This window comes from Strongylocentrotus purpuratus, unplaced genomic scaffold (genome assembly GCF_000002235.5).
Source record: "Strongylocentrotus purpuratus isolate Spur 01 unplaced genomic scaffold, Spur_5.0 spur5_scaffold_19, whole genome shotgun sequence".
In the NCBI taxonomy this organism is placed as follows: Eukaryota; Metazoa; Echinodermata; class Echinoidea; order Camarodonta; family Strongylocentrotidae; genus Strongylocentrotus; species Strongylocentrotus purpuratus.
In genome coordinates, this window is record NW_022145604.1 from 10727560 (window position 1) to 10746178 (window position 18619).

At 37.6% G+C, this 18619-nt stretch overlaps 1 protein-coding gene across 2 annotated transcripts; it reads left to right on the top strand.

Moving 5' to 3' along the window:
- Positions 1–381: 381 nt before the first annotated feature.
- Positions 382–18020, top strand: LOC757031 (potassium voltage-gated channel subfamily H member 7). 2 transcript variants are annotated; one of them, XM_030990294.1, is made up of 7 exons: positions 382–774; positions 1420–1619; positions 6085–6337; positions 7159–7352; positions 7997–8120; positions 8747–9022; positions 15589–18020. In XM_030990294.1, the coding sequence occupies exons 1-7, from the start codon at positions 486–488 to the stop codon at positions 16446–16448; spliced, it is 2196 nt and encodes a 731-aa protein (XP_030846154.1). In that variant the 5' UTR covers positions 382–485; the 3' UTR covers positions 16449–18020. The 2 variants fall into 2 exon arrangements, with proteins under 2 accessions (XP_030846154.1, XP_030846153.1); XM_030990293.1 differs by having other exon boundaries at positions 7997–8111; positions 8747–9091.
- Positions 18021–18619: the final 599 nt, after the last annotated feature.

The following is an 18619-nucleotide window of genomic DNA, read 5'->3' on the forward strand; positions in this document are numbered from 1 at the left end:
CTGTGTATCTTTGTCCTTTCCATCAATGGGTTTTTATATACACCTCTATATGAAACATGAATCTCTGAAATTCAACTTTTTTTTATTCTGTTTATTTTCTCTTGATATTCTCTGTCTCTTGTAGTCAACAACTCTCATAGGCCTTCTAAAAACTGCCGTCTTCAATGGGTATTTATATACACCTCTATATGAAACGGCCATCTCTAAAATTCAACCTTTTATTCTGTACATTTTCTCTTAATATATTCTCTGTCTCTTGTAGTCGACAACTCTCATAGGCCTTCTAAAAACATCAATGGGTTTTTATATAAACCTCTATAAGAAACGGCCATCTCTGAAATCTAACCTTATATTCTGTTTATTTTCTCTTGTAGTCAACAACTCTCATAGGCCTTTTAAAAACAGCGCGTCTTCTCCGCCTGGTGCGAGTCGCCCGGAAGCTGGACCGCTACTCGGAGTACGGGGCGGCCGTCCTCCTTCTCCTCATGGCAACCTTTGCCCTGATAGCCCACTGGCTGGCGTGCATCTGGTACGCGATCGGGTCGGCAGAGCGACAGCAACTCGAGCATCAGATCGGGTGGCTGGATCACCTTGCCAACGAGACGCACCAGTATTACGTGGACAATGTCACCAGCAGTGGGCCCACCATCAAGTCCAAGTACATTACAGCGCTTTACTTCACGTTCAGCAGTCTCACCAGCGTAGGGTTCGGCAACGTCTCCCCGAACACCAATGCGGAGAAAATCTTCTCGATCTGCGTGATGTTGATAGGATGTAAGTTTGGAGCTAGGGTTTCACGTTTTCATTAGTTAATTAGTTGTAGCTTAGTATTTGTGAGAAAATAAGAAAATAAGTTGTGAAAAGAAGGTTTATGAATAAAGAACATTAAAGCCCATCTGAACTAGTGTACAGGAGGATTAGACCACCCTGCAAGGTCACTGGACAGGTGGTTATGTCATCAACTCAGCTCTCAATTAATATAAGGAAAAGAGGATCATGGGGGACCAATGGTCAGCAATTATGTATTGTTTGTTATATAGAGGGCGCAAGTAACTATAAGTAGTCCAGTGGGCCTTTAAGCTTTATTATCATGATAAACAAAGTGTACTTTGATATCAAACTTTGTGATCCTGGAACACAAACAGAATTTCATGAAGAAAATAAAGATTACTTAAATACAGTATCCTAGTGTAAGTAGTCAATGTTCTTGGTCCGTTTCCATTCAGTATTGTTGGCCATTCAGCAGTTATGAATCGTTTCCTGTTTTACATTTTTTTTGGGGGGTGGGGGGCAGTTTGTTTGGGACTTTTGTTGGGCTTGTTGCTGTGACTTGGTATGAAATGAAATAATTTTGTCACTACAAGTATTCATAACCAGTCTGTAATTTTACCACCTATCCATCCGCTTCTCCATCTATAGCACTCATGTATGCCAGCATCTTTGGTAATGTCTCGGCCATCATCCAGCGACTCTACTCAGGCACCGCCCGCTACCACACCCAAATGTTGAGGGTCAAAGAATTCATCCGTTTCCATCAGATTCCCAACCCCCTACGGCAGAGATTAGAGGAGTACTTCCAGCATGCCTGGTCGTACACCAACGGCATTGACATGAACATGGTAAGTGATGAATGATAAAGATGATGCTAGTAATACTGGTGGTGTTGATTTCACTGGTGGTGGTGGTGGTGGTGGTGGTGATGATGATGATAATAAAAGTAATATTGTATTTGTTATGATAAAAGAAATATAAAGATGAAGAAAAGAAGAAAAAGGATCAGAAATAAAGGAAAAATAAAGAAAGAAAGAAGGAAAAATGATTGATAGATAGATAAAATGGATTATAATTGATGTGTTATAAAACATGTCTACAAGGTTTCACTATTACCCTGGTTGAAGCAAGGCTGACTTAAGGCCATGATAGCATTTAGAAGAAAACAAACTCTGAATGTACCAGGGACTCGTTACTACACCAGGGATGTTTTGCCAACGGACAAAATATAGACATCGATACTTCTTCTCCCCTCACATGAATTCATGCGAATGTTGGTTTTAAATGTGACATACATAAACACAGTGTTTTCTTACATTTTCTTTGCTTTTGTGATAAGTTGTTTTGAAATGTTTTGAAAACATTAGGATCTCAGTTCAGCAACACAAATCCCACACTAATGCCTAGTGAATTATGTTTCTTGAAAACAATATGTGGTTCTTACCTTTAGGGGATAAACATGATTTATGTCATGGATCTGAGAATGCATTTGATTAAGCAAGACAATTCTGTTTGGTTGTATAAAATGATATATTCCATATAAATAAATTAACAGTGAGTGGGATTTTGTTGTTGTTGATTGTTAGACCCAGATATTTGAATATGGAAAGCAGGCCCTTTTTCATCAAGTGTATGTAAACTTTTGGGCTTACTGTATTTATATATATGTATATATATATTACAAAAAGTGACAGAAATTGTATGTAAATGTAACTTTCTTTATAATTCATTTGGAAGGGAATGATAGGATTAAGGTATCTGGGGTGATTGCGTGTGAGACGTAGTTTTGCAGCTGGGTTTTGTTATGGGGAGAAAAGCACTCTCAAGTCCATTTTAGATTCAGCTTCAATACAGCTTAGAATTTCTTGAATAATTCTCCCCTGGCCACATTCTCACTACCGGATATCTTCTAGTTTTCCATGCATTAGATTTTTTTTGTTTTATTCATTGCTCAAATCAAGGGAGTTCTTTTTACTTTCAATAAACAGAGATTAGCTCAGTATGAGAATAATAATGTGGTATATTTTGAGATTTTATTTCCATGATGCCAATGGCAGCTCTGAAAGCAGGAGATATATGGAAAGGGAACAAAAAAATGCCCCAAATTGTCTTTGGTGTGCCCGGGCTATAATCAAGGATGCCAGTTTTCATTCTATAGTTAAAGAGGTATACACATTGAATAACAGCATCAAATAATTCAAAATAATAGCAAAAAGCCAGTTTTAAGAGGTCAGGGGGGTGTTTCACAAAGATCCTAAGTTGAACTTATCTCTAAGTTGGACTTAAAAATTATGGAAGGCCATTAGCATCTTTGAAAATATTTTGTAAAAGTTATTTTGAAAGGCATTAATTGTTTATTCAAATCATTCATATTGTCTATCATCAAGGAGATTTCATGTTCTGGATGTGGAATTCATAAAAAGTCTAAAATACTTGAATTTCTGCTTTTGAATATATTTCATTTTAAGACTCCAATGGCTCTCCATAATATTTAAGTCCAACTTAGAGTTAAGTTCTACTTAGGATCTTTGTGAAACACCCCCCTGTTCAGATAACAGCTGGCCAATCAGCTTTGCTTGCTCACGATAAGCCCTGCCCAGTTAAATTTATACACCAAGTTATACTTTGTATGATACGACTGTCGGATGAAAAAGGACCCTGATTTTTTGTAACACAACATTCAGACTAGAACAAGAACTTATCATGTAGCTATATAGTTTTTGTATAGCTATTCAATGAATGTTGGTAGTCTGAAGGAGGGTTCAGCTGTAAGAACAGTTGCAGCACAGAAAGGTGAAGGACTGGTGTGTTTTTGTCTCTGCATGGTGATGCAATGTTCGGGGCACCAGTACCACTCAGAATTTCATGAGCTTTGAGAGGGGGTCGGATTTCACGTCGTATTTGTCACGTCCCGAGTGCTCTAAGCCGGTTCTCCTCCATTTCACCTACCCCTGGAATATTTTAAGGCATGTTAGAGAGAGAGAGACAGAGAGACAGAGAGACAGACAGAGATTGAGACACTGAGTAAACATGAGTGAGAGAGAGAGTGAGAGAGAGAGAGACAGACATACAGACAGAGATTGAGACACCGAGTAAACATGAGTGAGAGAGAGAGAGAGAGAGAGAGAGAGATGGAGAAAGAGAAAGTTAAAAGAGATGGTGGGGAACATGTTCCGGAAGATACTAAAGAAAGAAAGAGAGATCATACACACTCACATGCACCCACACTCATATGGAGACACAGGGATTGTGAGAGAGAGACAAACTGAAAGAGATACATTGTACAGCAAAAGATCAAGACAGAAAGAGACATGGACAGAGTAAAAAGAAAGAAAGTGATAAATCGAGCAGGAAAGATAGGTAGATAGACTGAGAAAGATAAAGAAAGGAAATAGAGAAAAGAATGGAAGGAATTAGAGCAACAAAGAAGGAAAAAGAAAAAGAAAGAGGAATTAAGCAAAACAAGAACTTCTGTTGCATGGTTAGCTGGATATTCTTTGTGTCTTTCAAAAATTTATAGAGCTAGATATATGCATTGTGGTCATAAAAGAAGGAGAGATAAGTAAATAGAACTTACAGGGTTTCATTGTATTTGATTTATTAAGTAATTTCACATTAAATTAGTAAAAAAAAAAATGGGAAATGGTTGAATAGTTTGTATGAATGCAAAGTCAAATAGATGAAAGCGGAAGAGGGGTATTGACACTTGAGCGAAAAGAAGAAGAAAAGATGACAGAGATGGATGGAAGTTCAGAAGTAATGGAAATCAAAGAAGTGGGGCAACAAGGAGACTGTTGAATTAGAAATCGTTAGAAGTGGGTATATAAGAGCTTCCCATAAGGGCTGAAAAAATAAACACTTCTCCGGAAAAAATAAAGGGAGAATTGTATAGATCTGCTGAAAGTGGCAGCGGACTACTTTGTTTTTTCCAAGGCCTGTTTTGAAAGTCCTTTGAAAGTCATGAATATGGAATTGGCTTTACCTATATAATTTGAAAGTTGCCTTCTACTTTTCAATTAACTCTTTCTAAATTCTACATAAATGATTACAGAGCCATTTTTTTTTTTTTTTTTAATTTTTTATATATAATCAAATAAATCATCTTTCTCTTTGCTCCCAGATCTTCAGTTTCTAAAGAGTCTCCAAGCAAATCCTTTATGAATTTTGTTTCTTTACTACCATGTCTGAGGATTGCTCCAGAAAGACATTTCTTTCTTACTTTTATATGGAGATGAACTTTAAACATCCCTCTATCAGGTTGACTGAACCGTCTTCCATTTTTTCTTTCTCTCAAGGTCTAGGAATGTTGCCATGAGTGTCTTCAAGCAAACTCTTTCCGACATTTCTGTTTTAACAATGCCCTGTAGCCAAAAGTTTGATGGAGTATCTTTGTTTTCTTTCATGAAGCCCTAGCAAGCTGTTTTCTTTTGAATCTTCCAAGTGAAGATTTGTCCTAATAATCCTGATCTCAATTTGACTGAAACCTTTCTTCTTTCTCTTTTCTATCAAGGTCTTGAAGAGTTTTCCAGAGTGTCTTCAAGCGGACATTTGCTTCCATCTCAATCGCAATCTCCTTTCTTTTGGATCTTCTAGGTATAGATTTTTCTTAATTATCCTGATCTCAACTTGACTGAAACATCTCTTTCTCTTTTCTATCAAGGTCTTGATGAGTTTTCCAGAGTGTCTTCAAGCGGACATTTGCCTCCATCTCAATCGCAATCTCCTCAACAACAGTCCAGCCTTCAAGGGGGCCAGTCCTGGTTGCCTCAGGGCTCTCTCTCTATGAAGTTCTGTCCTAATTTCAATTTGACTGAAACCTCTTTTCTTCTCTTTTCTATCAAGGTCTTGAAGAGTTTTCCAGAGTGTCTTCAAGCGGACATTTGCTTCCATCTCAATCGCAATCTCCTTTCTTTTGGATCTTCTAGGTATAGATCTTTCTTAATTATCCTGATTTCAATTTGACTGAAACCTCTTTTCTTCTCTAATTCTATCAAAGTCTTTAAGAGTTTCCAGAGTGTCTTCAAGTGGACATTTGCCTCCATCTCAATCGCAATCTCCTCAACAACAGTCCAGCCTTCAAGGGGGCCAGTCCCGGCTGCCTCAGTGCTCTCTCTCTATGAAGATCTGTCCTAATTTCAATTTGACTGAAACCTCTTTTCTTCTCTTTTCTATCAAGGTCTTGAAGAGTTTTCCAGAGTGTCTTCAAGCGGACATTTGCCTCCATCTCAATCTCAATCTTCTCAAGTGTAGATCTTTCTTAATTATCCTGATCTCAATTTGACTGAAACCTCTTTTCTTCTCTTTTCTATCAAGGTCTTGAAGAGTTTTCCAGAGTGTCTTCAAGCGGACATTTGCCTCCACCTCAACCGCAATCTCCTCAACAACAGTCCAGCCTTCAAGGGGGCCAGTCCCGGCTGCCTCAGGGCTCTTTCTATGAAGTTCAAGACCACTCACGCGCCACCAGGCGACACCCTCATCCATCGTGGGGACGTGTTGAGGGCGCTTTACTTTATTTCCAGGGGCTCCATTGAAATCCTGAGAGAAGATGTGGTCCTTGCTATTCTAGGTGAGTCAGCAATAATTTGACCAATAGTGTCTTAAAGCCTGTCTGCACTAGTTTGGCTAGGGGGATTAGACCACACTGCAAGGTCACTGACGGGTTGTTATCTCATCAAATCAGGTCTCAACTAACATAAGAAAGCGGGGATCACGGGGTACCAATTGTGACCGATTAGGCATTGTTTGCTATATAGAGGGCGCAAGTAGCTAAAAGTAGTGTAGTGGGGCTTTAAGTTGGACAATAGGTATCATTTACAAACAGGTACTTTTATGTTTTGATATCACATTTTCGTTTTTCTCTGTCCTTGAAATTCTGCGGGTGTAAATTATCTATTAAATTTAAGTCATAGCTTATGAGAGGAAGGTAATGGATTCTTGTAAAACACATTTTGTACAAGTCATGTAGATTTGCACTTGTAAATGTTCATGTGTTTATGAAACATTGTTCAAAATACTGAATGACATGCCATTGGGCCTAAAGCTATAAGGATCTGTAATCTATGCACATACAAACACAGTTAAATAGTGCACTATTTCCTATGATTGACTGAGTAATGACTAGGTAATGTAATAATTTACTAAAATCCATTTTCAGTTTATGCACAAGATATTCTTCCTTTTATACCATCTAGAGCATGCATTCAGAAACCTATTAACTGAATTTGTTAATTGATTTGAATAGCAACTGACCATGTGATTGTGAGAATTTTAAAATATATTTGTCTGGGGAATGTGCTTTTTGTTAATTCTCCACCACAGACAGAATACTATGGGGTAAAAAAATGATGGTGATTCATCTGTGTGTTTATTGGTTTCTTTCATCGACAGGTAAAGACGATGTGTTTGGGGAGAACATTTGCGAACACGAGATCGTTGGCAAGTCCAAATGCAACGTGCGCGCCCTGACATACTGCGACCTCCACAAGATCCTAAGAGATGACCTTTTGGAAGTCCTAGAGATGTACCCAGAGTTTGCAGAACAGTTCACCAAGAATCTAGAAATAACCTTTGAACTCAGAGATGTAAGTCCCGCCCTTTCCCGACCTTTCCCATGAAATGCATCCAGGGGGCTGTCTTATAAAGAGTTGATATCAATCGCAACTTATTTGCGATTGATATCGATCGCAGCTATGTACATAAGAGATAGGAGACTGCAAACTGCGATTGATTTGAGGACTTGCGATCGATTTGGATCAATCGCAACTCTTTGTAAGACAGGGCCCATGTGTGTCGATTGGCATGATGAATAGAGACGCCAATAAACAGGAGCTTTTGCAATTTCATGTGGCTATGCTGTATTGAAAAAATGAGCTTCAAATACTACTTCTACAAAAATTTTGATATTCATATGCGTTCTAAAAGGGAACAGTTAAACGGCTTGTTAAATAAACTAGATAATGCGTGGAGCCCAAGTCCAAAATATGAATTATTATAGCTGTCAAGATGTTTTACTATAGTGCATCCATTCATACAATACGCCCTGTGTCAAAACTATGATCATGATATAAATGTATATATGATTTATGTGATATATATGATATATATGATATATATGATATATATGATATATATATGATATATATGATATATATGATATATGTATGATATAATAATATGTATATAATACCTTTCTTTGAAATACATTGCTTTCACTCTTTCTCTCTAGGAACATGCTGCATTAGGAAAAGACCCAGAACCGGAGATTAAATCTTGCAAGATTCCAGACACAGTGCTCCACGACGAAAGAGAAAAGCCAAACGATTTCAAATACCAGCCGAAAAGTGAGATTGGTACAGTATCTTTACCTTCTTTGCTTGAAATCCCCTTCCCTTTTTCTTTCTACTAGAAATTTGTTATGTTGATTGGAAATAATTAAAGATTTGAGTTAGCACATGTCTCAGGTATTTACGAATCAAGGATTTCTTAATAATCTTCAAATTTTACGCACTGATTAGATTTGGTGCTTTGTTTTGCTTTGTTTCAATTGTTTTTAAAAGCCTTTAATTAAATGTTTTTGTGTCCACAATATAGAGTAAATTACTGTGCTTTATTTATCTGTAATTTTTTCTTATCCTTTTTTTTCTTGTTCTCTCTCTTTATCCTCTTCTTGTTCTTGTTTCCGTTCTTGTTCTTCTGCATTTTTCCTTTATATTCTTCCTCTTCTTCTTCTCTCTACTTCTTCTTCATCTTCTTCTTCTTTTTCTTCTTCTTCTTCTTTTTCTTCTTCTTCTCCTTCTCCTTCTCCTTCTCCTTCTCCTTCTTCTTCTTCTTCTTCTTCTTCTTCTTCTTCTTCTTCTTCTTCTTCTTCTCCTTCTTCTTCTCCTTCTCCGTCTTCTTCTTTTGCTTTGTATTTCTTGTATTTTTGTATAATTAACTTTAAATTATAATGTTTGATCAACTTGTTGTCCATTACCAGGTGTCATTAATAAAGATGCCACAGCACGGCGGATGAACTTTGCTCAGAACCAGTCGGGGAGCTCCGGTCACAACAGCATCCCGACCTTGGACTCCAGCGACGACGACGAGTGCGGCAGGGGCATCCTCGAATTCTCGCCCGACATGGCGGGGCGCGACGTTACCCCTGCCCCCGAGATCCTGCAGGGACACGAGGAGAACCGGAGGAGCGGTGGAGGGTTGGAAGGAGTAGGCGGTGGAGGAGGGGGAAGCAGGGGATCCTTCAACACCATTGCAGGTATAGACTCCTGCTTTCCCTCTTTCAAGGATTGGTTGAATAGGGAGCAACAGGGCGGCGCCGGCCAGGGTAAGAGGAACAATGATGTCGAACAGCATCTTGCCTGCCCCCCTGTATACACCAAGCTGTCGTTATCTAGCTAGTTTTAATTTGTACCCACGCGCTTACCTTATATATTGCACCCATAATGCCTCAGTCACACCTTTGCGTATTTGGCTTGCGTATTGCTGCATATTTATGGCAAGCTGTTTTAACATTTATTCCTATTTCCTGATATCAAGAATTACCATTGCTCTGCAACAGAAAATCATTTCATGATATCAAGAAATATGAATAAATGTTAAAACGGCTTGCCATAAATACACAGCAATACGCAAGCCGAATACGCAAAGTTGTGACTGAGGCATAAGACTCCTTGTCATAGTAGTTGCAATTCCAAGAAACTTTGCTCAAGTGTTCTGTCCCCAAACAGCACCTCCTCCCCTTCTCCTCATTGTCTACATTTATCCCACAATAACCCCCAGGCACTGTTCACTTCCATTCAATTTTCAATGCACTGATCAGCCTCAAAGATAATACTGTATACGCCAATTGAGATTATGGAAAATCGTGCATAAGGTCTTTATCCTGTTCCCATTCTCATTCTACCAAACTGTCCTCGGCTTTTTCTTATAAAGAATTGTGATTGATCTTGATTGATCCCAATCAACTGTAAACATAGAAACTTATAAAGAGAGTTGCGATTGATATCAAGTTGAGATTTGATTAGCATCATTCACAGCTTTTTATATGAGAGGACTCTGATGTTAAAGGTATTACAAAGTTTTGGTATGGGGTCATGAATTTGGTTCAAATTAAAATATTGGAAGCATATGCGTTCCTACAATATTCATTGATCGTTGTCCCAGTTGAAATCGAGTCTAAAGTTATAAAATTATAAATAATAAACTCTTTATGTTGTATAGCTCCCTCTCAAGGTCAAGATATTAATTTAGCTATGAAACAATGTCTCTTGACTAAAATCGACCGATTAGCTATTCCCGTTTGGAAATAACATATCAAAACTACATATTCTGAGATTTTCATGGTCGCAGCTACCATTGTACGGCCGTAGGCGCTATTTGAAATTTATCAAAATTTACCGGGAGCACCGGTAAATTTTTATATTCAATTTTTCTCGAAAACAGAAGTGTTTTAGGGGGTAATTTTTTTAGTGCTTATAATACATCCACGGGGGCATCCAAATATATCAAAATTGTAAAGATTCACTATCCACCCAAGTTTCAAAATTTCCCAAAACTTTGTATTACCTTTAAAGCCTATTCATGCCCCTTTAGCATCACCTATCACTCTTATATTTCAGAATACTTTTATATTCATTAAAGAATTGCAGTTGAGTTTATGTGCAGTTTCTCATAAAGTTTGCACACATTTAGATAGATCAACGAAAAGTAGTACCCCTTCCCCTTCTTAATGCCTTTTTTTTTAAACCCACTGAGTATCTTTTTAACCAAGCTATAATCCTGCATGTTAGGATATTGCTTTTCCTTCCCTTATGAAAGTGTCTTTGTAAAATATAGCAGTTAGATTGTTGAAAACTTCACTCAGAAAAATATCTCCCTCCCTGTCTTTTTTTTTTTAAACCAAGGCATGATGTTATACTAAAAGATGTATCCTTCTCTCTAAGGGCGCGTTTATGCTTCACTTTTGAGCGAATGAGCGATTTGTAACGCTCATCGTAAACGCTCATCGTAATCGCAGTTCCACGGTGTACTGTTCATGCTCACTTCTCTGGCTCCTACAGGCAATTCTCCGTGTGTGGCCTTAATTGGTATTCCAGCTGGATTCGCAAACCTTCACTGTGCATGCTACGTAGACCCACTAGAGGTCAGTGCGTTGACCCCATTTAAACGCTTTTACAAATTGTAAACGCATGTTTTTGTGAGTTTACGATCGGCGATCATGATCGCCGTTTTTTCGGTGATTCTACAAAAGTGAGCATAACGCGTAACAGATGCCTGATTCTGGCCAGAAAAAATGAAGCATAAACACGCCCTAATACCAATCTCTATTTTGGTTCTACAACACTTGATCTGGTGACAAATCCTCTGTTGCCAGTTCTTGCACTAACTGGATTGCTAATTTCAATCAAGGATCAAACAGTGTACCAAATATGAACCCTAACCCTACCCCTAACCTAATACCAAATTGCGAAGGTAACTGTAGCTATATGGCTTTGACAAAATACAGCCCAGAAAAAATGTTTCCAAGGGAATGTCGGGTCACCTCTATTTTTGAATGTTTTAGCGGATTATACCACTTTCAAAGTTTCTTTGAAATTGGGATATCGCTTTTCACTAGCACCATGTATAAACTGTGCCGGAAGACCAGGCACTTTTCACACATTCCCAGTTCTATCTTGAATGATATTGGTTAATGTCTTCCAACTCTCAGCAAATAAACTGCATCTTACTATATTATTCTCAAGCTATGTGAATAACACAAATATATCCAGCACTTCCTTCTTCTTTCCACTCTTTGTCGCCGACCTTTCCCCAGTCTACTCTTACATCATATATACAATGTATATTCCTTTATTCATACAGTGACGCATATAGCACCTAGCATTAACTTGAAGTCTATACTTTAATCAGGATGATACAAGCTGTAGTAGCAAAATAGAAAACCATTTGAAAATTATCTCAAAGCACATCTTCCTTATACCTCTTTAGAAATTATGATAGTTTATATTCTTGATGTATTCTCAGAAGATCATAGTGAAATGTTAAGTAATACATTTACCACGTCCATTACAAGTCACAATCAAATTGCCACTGACTTTACTTTTCATGCATGAATTATGAATTCTGTTCATTTATTTGGTAAAATATACTCATGTACATTCATGCAAGTATTCTGGTTGTAATGGCAAACTGAGCAATTAGGTCTACTTGCCGTGCTGTTTTCCTGTTGACTCTAATGCAGATTTGATTGAAAAATATGAACATACATCTTCATGTAGAGGAATATTTAGCATACAAATATGATGACGTTAGGATGGTTTTATATACATATTTCCATGCATGTGCTAACTGATATGGAATGGATGAAGCATGAAAGCACAACGATTTTTCCTCCATGTTTGTGTGATGCCATAAAGAAACTTTTCCTTGCACTCACCCTTTCTACTGTCTTTCTTAATCTTCTATCTTCAACCAAATTTTGCTTTCTTTCTATCTAATACCTTGATAGATACTTAGATTCATCTTTGATTATCTGTCTACTATCTGCCCTTCTGAACCTCATATAAAATAATACTCAACCTATTGTAATGATCTTTTATATTTTTAATTATATCCTAATTATTATTATTTTTTGAATAACCTTTCTTTCCTCCCTATATATTTGTTTATGAAATAGATAAATCTAGTTATGATATATAGTTTTAGGGAATACCGCCCTATTCTCCCTGCTTTTAAATGCTCCGATGTAAACATCATCATTTCTTCAAACCCCCTTTTCATAATATGGTAATTGTTTGCCTTATACATATATTCAGTAAACTTAATATTTATATATATGATATGTAGTACTAAGCATGTGTTAATTATTCAAAGATATACTTATTTATTCAACACTCAGAGGAAATATATATCAACACTCAATCTTTTCTTTACACTTCTTTCTAATTAAGTTCTATACAATTTCTTTCCTATTTCTCCATCATTTGCACGTCACAAATTTCAGTTCACTATAACCCCAAGATAACTGCATGGCTGTGTATGATTGTCACAATAATTCATGTACTTATTATTGTATATGAAACAAATATTTATCAATTTGTTTGAATGATTCATTTTTAACACAGTAGAGCATGTTAATAAAATGAGCAATGGTGGAGTGAAGACAAAAAAATAGACTGTATATTATTTTGAATTATCTTACATTTTCATAAGATTGAAGTATTTGCAATTGCTTGACAAGGTACACAGTATAGCCATGACCATGTAATCATATGTGTATCATTGCCTGCCTGCCCATATCATAATCATTTCTTCTCAATCTTTACACTTTATCAAGCCTTTGAATTTTAGTTTACTTTTATTATTTGAACAAATCATTTGGGTGTCTATTCTATTTATACATCTCAGATTTTAGATAGCAGCATACATTGTAGAGGTTTCTTCTTCTCGATCTTTACAATTGATCAAGCGTTTGAATTTTCATTTACTTTTGACATTTAAACATATTATTTTATTGGATTTCTATTCAAATTATACATCACATCAGAGATTTTAGATAGCAGCATACATTGTAGAGGTTATGCCTGGCATAGGGAAATGCAGTTTAATGCAGACATCCATGTACATTTACTTCTTTATAAATGCAAAATAAGAGTTGGATGATTTCCTGCAATGCCCATGCTATCCTCTTGTTTGTTTCTTTCTCCCTCTCTCTCTCTCTCTCTCTCTCTCTCTCTATAGATATATACATGTATATATATATATGTATATAACTATATCTTGTTCTTTGTATCTCTATCTCTGCGCTCTCTCTCTCTCTCTCTCTCTCTATATATATATACCTCTTCCTTTGTATCTCTATCTCTGCTATTTCTCTATCTTGTTCTCTCTCTTTTTGTTCACTCTCTCATTCTGTCTATGTGTTCTCACTTTCTCTCACTTTCTCTCTCTTTCTCTCTCTCTTTCTCTCTCTCTCTTTCTCTCTCCTTTCCTCTGTCTTTGTTATCTTTCTCTCTTTCCCTCTTTATTATATTATGCTAAGACATATGAAGTTTTCATGGACGATAATATGGAAATCATCAAGTCTACATGACACAAAATGACATTTGTATCCTGATGCAAAGCAATCTCTGCAGATAATACCAAATTTCATTAAAATTACTAAAAACCATTGTATTTATGCACATCAAATACATGCATATCAATGTATGCAAATCAATTTATGCAGATCACTTCCAACTGCACCAATGTTTTTTTTAAAGCATTTTGACATATCCAGAGATGGGACGGGTGGGGGGGGGGGGGGGGGCTGATGTAGCTAGGCAACTCTGTGATGCTGTAGACCCATTGTACGGTCATCATTTTTACCCTGGGCCTTCACGGAAGAGCGAGGGGGGGGGGGGCGGCAGCTGGCTTTATACTGGCTTTAATGGCTGGAGCATCATAGTAGGTCTATGGCTAGAGACACCAATTTGACAATGTGACTATACTCCCCTAATCTTTAAAGGGAGTAATACTCCCTTTAACCCATGATCTAACGTACCAGGCATTTCTCGTATTAAGTCTATGGGAAGTATAAAGAGAATTCATGCTTTAACGGGTTAATTTACTTTCATTTACTTTAACTTGCTTTAAATTACTTTTTATTTTTATCTTAATCGCTGGTTATTTTCTGCACTCCTAAAGAAGAAGGGATTCATCTGATTCCACTTGATATTGCACATAAAGAGAATTTATTTTTCAACGGGTCAATTTACTTTCATTTACTTTAAGTTGCTTTAAATTACTTTTTATATTTTTATCTTAATCACTGTTTATTTTTTGCACTCCTAAAGAAGAAGGGATTCATCTGATTCCACTTGATATTGCACAAACGCCACCTGCCTCCGTAGGACCTAGAGGTAGAACTTCATTTTATGGAAAAGCATGTAACTTAGCTTAACCTTTCGATTGCCATGACTCCCAAAATGGTGCAATCACAGGCTTGTCGAGTGTGCTAAATGGCACACACAGTATAATCATTAATTCTAAAAAGGATTGTAGTACCAGTATATATTCCAAAAGTTGTATGAGGACCCATTTCTGGATTCTGTTTCATAAAACCTGTTATCCATGATCACTTACAATAACTGTTATAAGCTACTGAAATCCATGCATTTAGAAATAGAAAATAGAGATAAATGGGTCCCTAGATGTTGGGATTGTGTGCTAGGTAGATTACTAATTCTTGACTTTAAATCTTTCACATGGTTTGGTTTTAATTAAGGTCATTATTTATAATTTAGGTCATTATTTATTTCATGCCCTTCCGGAGAGGGGAGGGTTCTGTTATCACCTCTCCATCGAAAAGTGCCTTGAACACAAAGAAACCAATGAATAGACTAATTTTATCTTGTGTGTTTCAGAAATAGAGAAAAAAAAATTTAAAGGTGAATTTCTCTTTTTGAGCACTGAGTGATAACTTTTTCCACTAAAATTGGTAAATAGGAAAACTGTAAACTCCCTGTTTTAATAGAAAAAAAGTTGATATGGGCAGGCTAGCATTTAACTTGTTGATTGCATCCCGATTGGATGAACGTACTCAGAAATACCAATTGCACATGATTTTACATTTAACATGAATGAAGATCAATCAAAGCCATGTATTGAAATAACCAAACTATAAACTCCAGATAATATGTCTCTGAAGGCAAGGTTAAATTCAGTTAGGAATGGCAGTTTAATATACATACAAGAGAAGGTAAGATACATGTTGCAGTTGAAATGTCTTTATTTCACACTTGCTTATAATTTATTTATATTTTTTTTAAATTTCATGTACAGGTGCATTAGCTGGAGTCAACAGTATAGTGAACGCCGTTACAAATACAAGAGGAATGAGCCCAGAATCGTCTCCGATCATGAAGCGGAAAGCTCGTCACTATTCCAATAACCAGAACGGGAAGAACGGCCAAAGAGGCTCCCAGCAACCAGATATCATCGTAGAGGATGTGAGCAGCTTTGTGTCTAACCCGGATATTGAGAGGCGGTTAGATGACCTCCAGCGGCAGATGAGCCGCTTGGAGGTCAAAGTGACGGGCGACATGAACTCTATCTTGGACATTCTTCACAGGATGCATCAGATGTACCCATCGCCTCCCCAGCTGCTGCCGAGTCGCGTCAGGCAGCAGCGTCCGACCCTCCCCCGCATGCGCACCGCCCCCTCCCACCCCAACACCTCGCACAGTTCCAGCTCCCCAGAGAGGAGCATCCTCAAAACCCACAGCACGGACTTCCCTGCTCCCCCGCACAGCAAGAGCAGCTCAAGGCATGCACGAACTTCGGCTCGAAGTGAGCCCTCATTGACGGGGAGCAGTGGGGTGGGACGCCCGCCGCAGGACCCCCGGGATGGAGGGGTATCGTCGCTGGACAGTCCGGAATCGGTGGAAGACGGACCAGTCAGCAGACGGAGACCAAAGCCTCCGGAAAGCCTGATCCTGTCGTCGTTGTCGGACGTCTCTGTAGATAGTCACAGTAGTATACACTCCGAGGAGGCCCCCGTCTCCTCGCCTCTTTTCACTCAACCTGGACACATACCAAAGAGCAGCTCCATGCCTGCATCAGGCTCCACCAGGATCTCATGGAATGGAGCTGAAGGAGACTCCTCCACCACCAGTCCGCCAATCAGAAACACCGATGTATAGCGGACCCTAGGTCACGATCCTAACCGACCAATCAGGAACCCTGATATATAATGCCCAGAATCATGGTTGTAGCCGATTATAAAGCAGGAATGCTGATGTATAGGCAATCCTAGGTCATGGTCACAAGCGACCAATCAGAAACTCTGGTGTATAGGCAACCCTAGGTCATGGTCACAACTGACCAATCAGGAACCCTGATATAACACCAAGAGTCATGGTTGTAGCTGACTAAGCAGGAATGATGATGTACAGGCAACCCTAGGTCATGATCACAACTGACCAATCAGAAACTCTAATGTATAGCCAACCCTACATGTTGTGGTCGCAATTGACCAATCAGAAACTCTGATGTACGTGTATAACCAACCCTGAACCACGGCCAGCCAGTCACCTAAAGTGCATGTATTGGTGAAGCAAAGTAGGAACACCAAGATTTGTTTCTGTAATACCACAATACACCTGTAACCCTGTTGCTGTTTTTAACAAGCAAGATGAGAATTTGTGGTTTATGGAGCTTGCACTGAGAGACAAACAAATTTGATTATTTCAATCATGTTTTTTACCAACAACTTGCTGACTTTTTTTTCCTCGATTTTTCTAGTATTAAAAACAAAGAATGATTGGCATGTTGTCTGAATGCAAATAGTTGAAAGAGATAGAAATTGTGAAATAATGGAGAAAAAACAGATTTGTGAAGGCTTTGGCAAGGGTTTGAACAATTCAGCCTCCTAGGGATATTCAGCATTCCCTCTGTGGTGGAGATTGAACTATTTATAATAAGGCGTAAAGAAATGACAGTCTGTCTATTTGAATTCGTCTCTGTGTGACAAACAATGCACCTGTTGTAGAGGTATATTTAAAGAGTTTGAGAGCATTCACCGTTATCGTTATGTATCCCGTACGGAGAAGGTAGCGGGATATGTGTGAGGAAATTGTGTGAATTTGACAAATTTGAAAAAAGGGCACTGCTATGTCATGCAAAAAGTGCATAAAGCTGGCGATATATACGGAAAAGGGTTCGTGGTGAGATAAAAACAGATAGTTATGACAAATAGAGTATACCAATGTACTTGTTAAAATTAAAAGAGAGTATATAAACGCATGTACATTGACCATGAACCTGTTATGCTCTTTGTGTACCGGTAATAGAAGGAGGGTTAAACCTCACATTAACATTATGTCGGCGCGAAAAGTGGAAAAAAGAACAAAGCACAGAGTAAGCCAATGAATGGTGACAGGGGGAGGCAAAGATTCAGCAAGTTTTAAAGTCATTTTAATGTCAGTGTTTTGACAAGTTTCTGAAAGATGGTTTACTTAAAAGTTGTATTGTTCAAAGAAATGGGATGGTTTTGCAGAAATTAGAAAGAGGAGATGAGATTTAAAATGTAGGTTATTGCATAAAGATCACGATTTAAAGTCTAATTGAAAGATCTAAAGGAACACTTTTTTAAAGATGACATGTTTTTTAATTCAAGTGATGCAATTGGTGCATGTAAGTGGCAGAAATATTTGTAGGAATGAATAATACATCATTAGTACTATGATAATGCAACTACATGTAATTAAAAATTTTAAAAAGAATGGCCCTTTGTTATAGATCCATCATTTTTTATGATTAAACCATACATAGGTCCAAAAAAGCTTCAATAGTTTAAATTAACTAACTGATTTCTTCGACAAAGTTATCATCTCTGCATGTTTCATTTTAAATGTGATTTGATCTATGCGTCTTTCTTAGTAGCATTTAGTTGTTGCTTTTCCTTTAGTAGTGGATGTTTTTAAGACATATAGTGATTTTTTATAGCATAGTGATTTTTCAAACTAGATGGAAGACTTCTAATAACTGGCCATGCCATACTTTTTACCATTCAGAAATGATAAAAATTCAGAGAAATAGGTGGTCATACATTCCTTGCACGTTTTATTTGTTACTTGTTTTTATGTGTTTATTAGTGGTCTTACTCTGTTCGTAATACATGTCGTAAACATATCACAAATACCGGCATCATTTAAACTGGTGATCCCCTTCTTATCCACAGAAATGCAGAATAGTGTTAAGGATCATACAAGAGAACATACACAATTCTGATACCCCACAGCACTGCCAATCGAGATATGCTAGCATATATCCCTTAAATAATGTAGTATCCATTGTTGATTTACTCACACAT

Bases quoted from the DNA above. Each gene is read 5' to 3' on its own strand.
- LOC757031 (XM_030990293.1), top strand. From the start codon at position 486: ATGGCAACCTTTGCCCTGATAGCCCACTGGCTGGCGTGCATCTGGTAC. The intron at 775-1,419 runs GTAAGTTTGGAG...CTCCATCTATAG, and splicing joins CTGCGTGATGTTGATAGGAT to CACTCATGTATGCCAGCATC. The intron at 1,620-6,084 runs GTAAGTGATGAA...TTTTCTATCAAG, and splicing joins ACGGCATTGACATGAACATG to GTCTTGAAGAGTTTTCCAGA.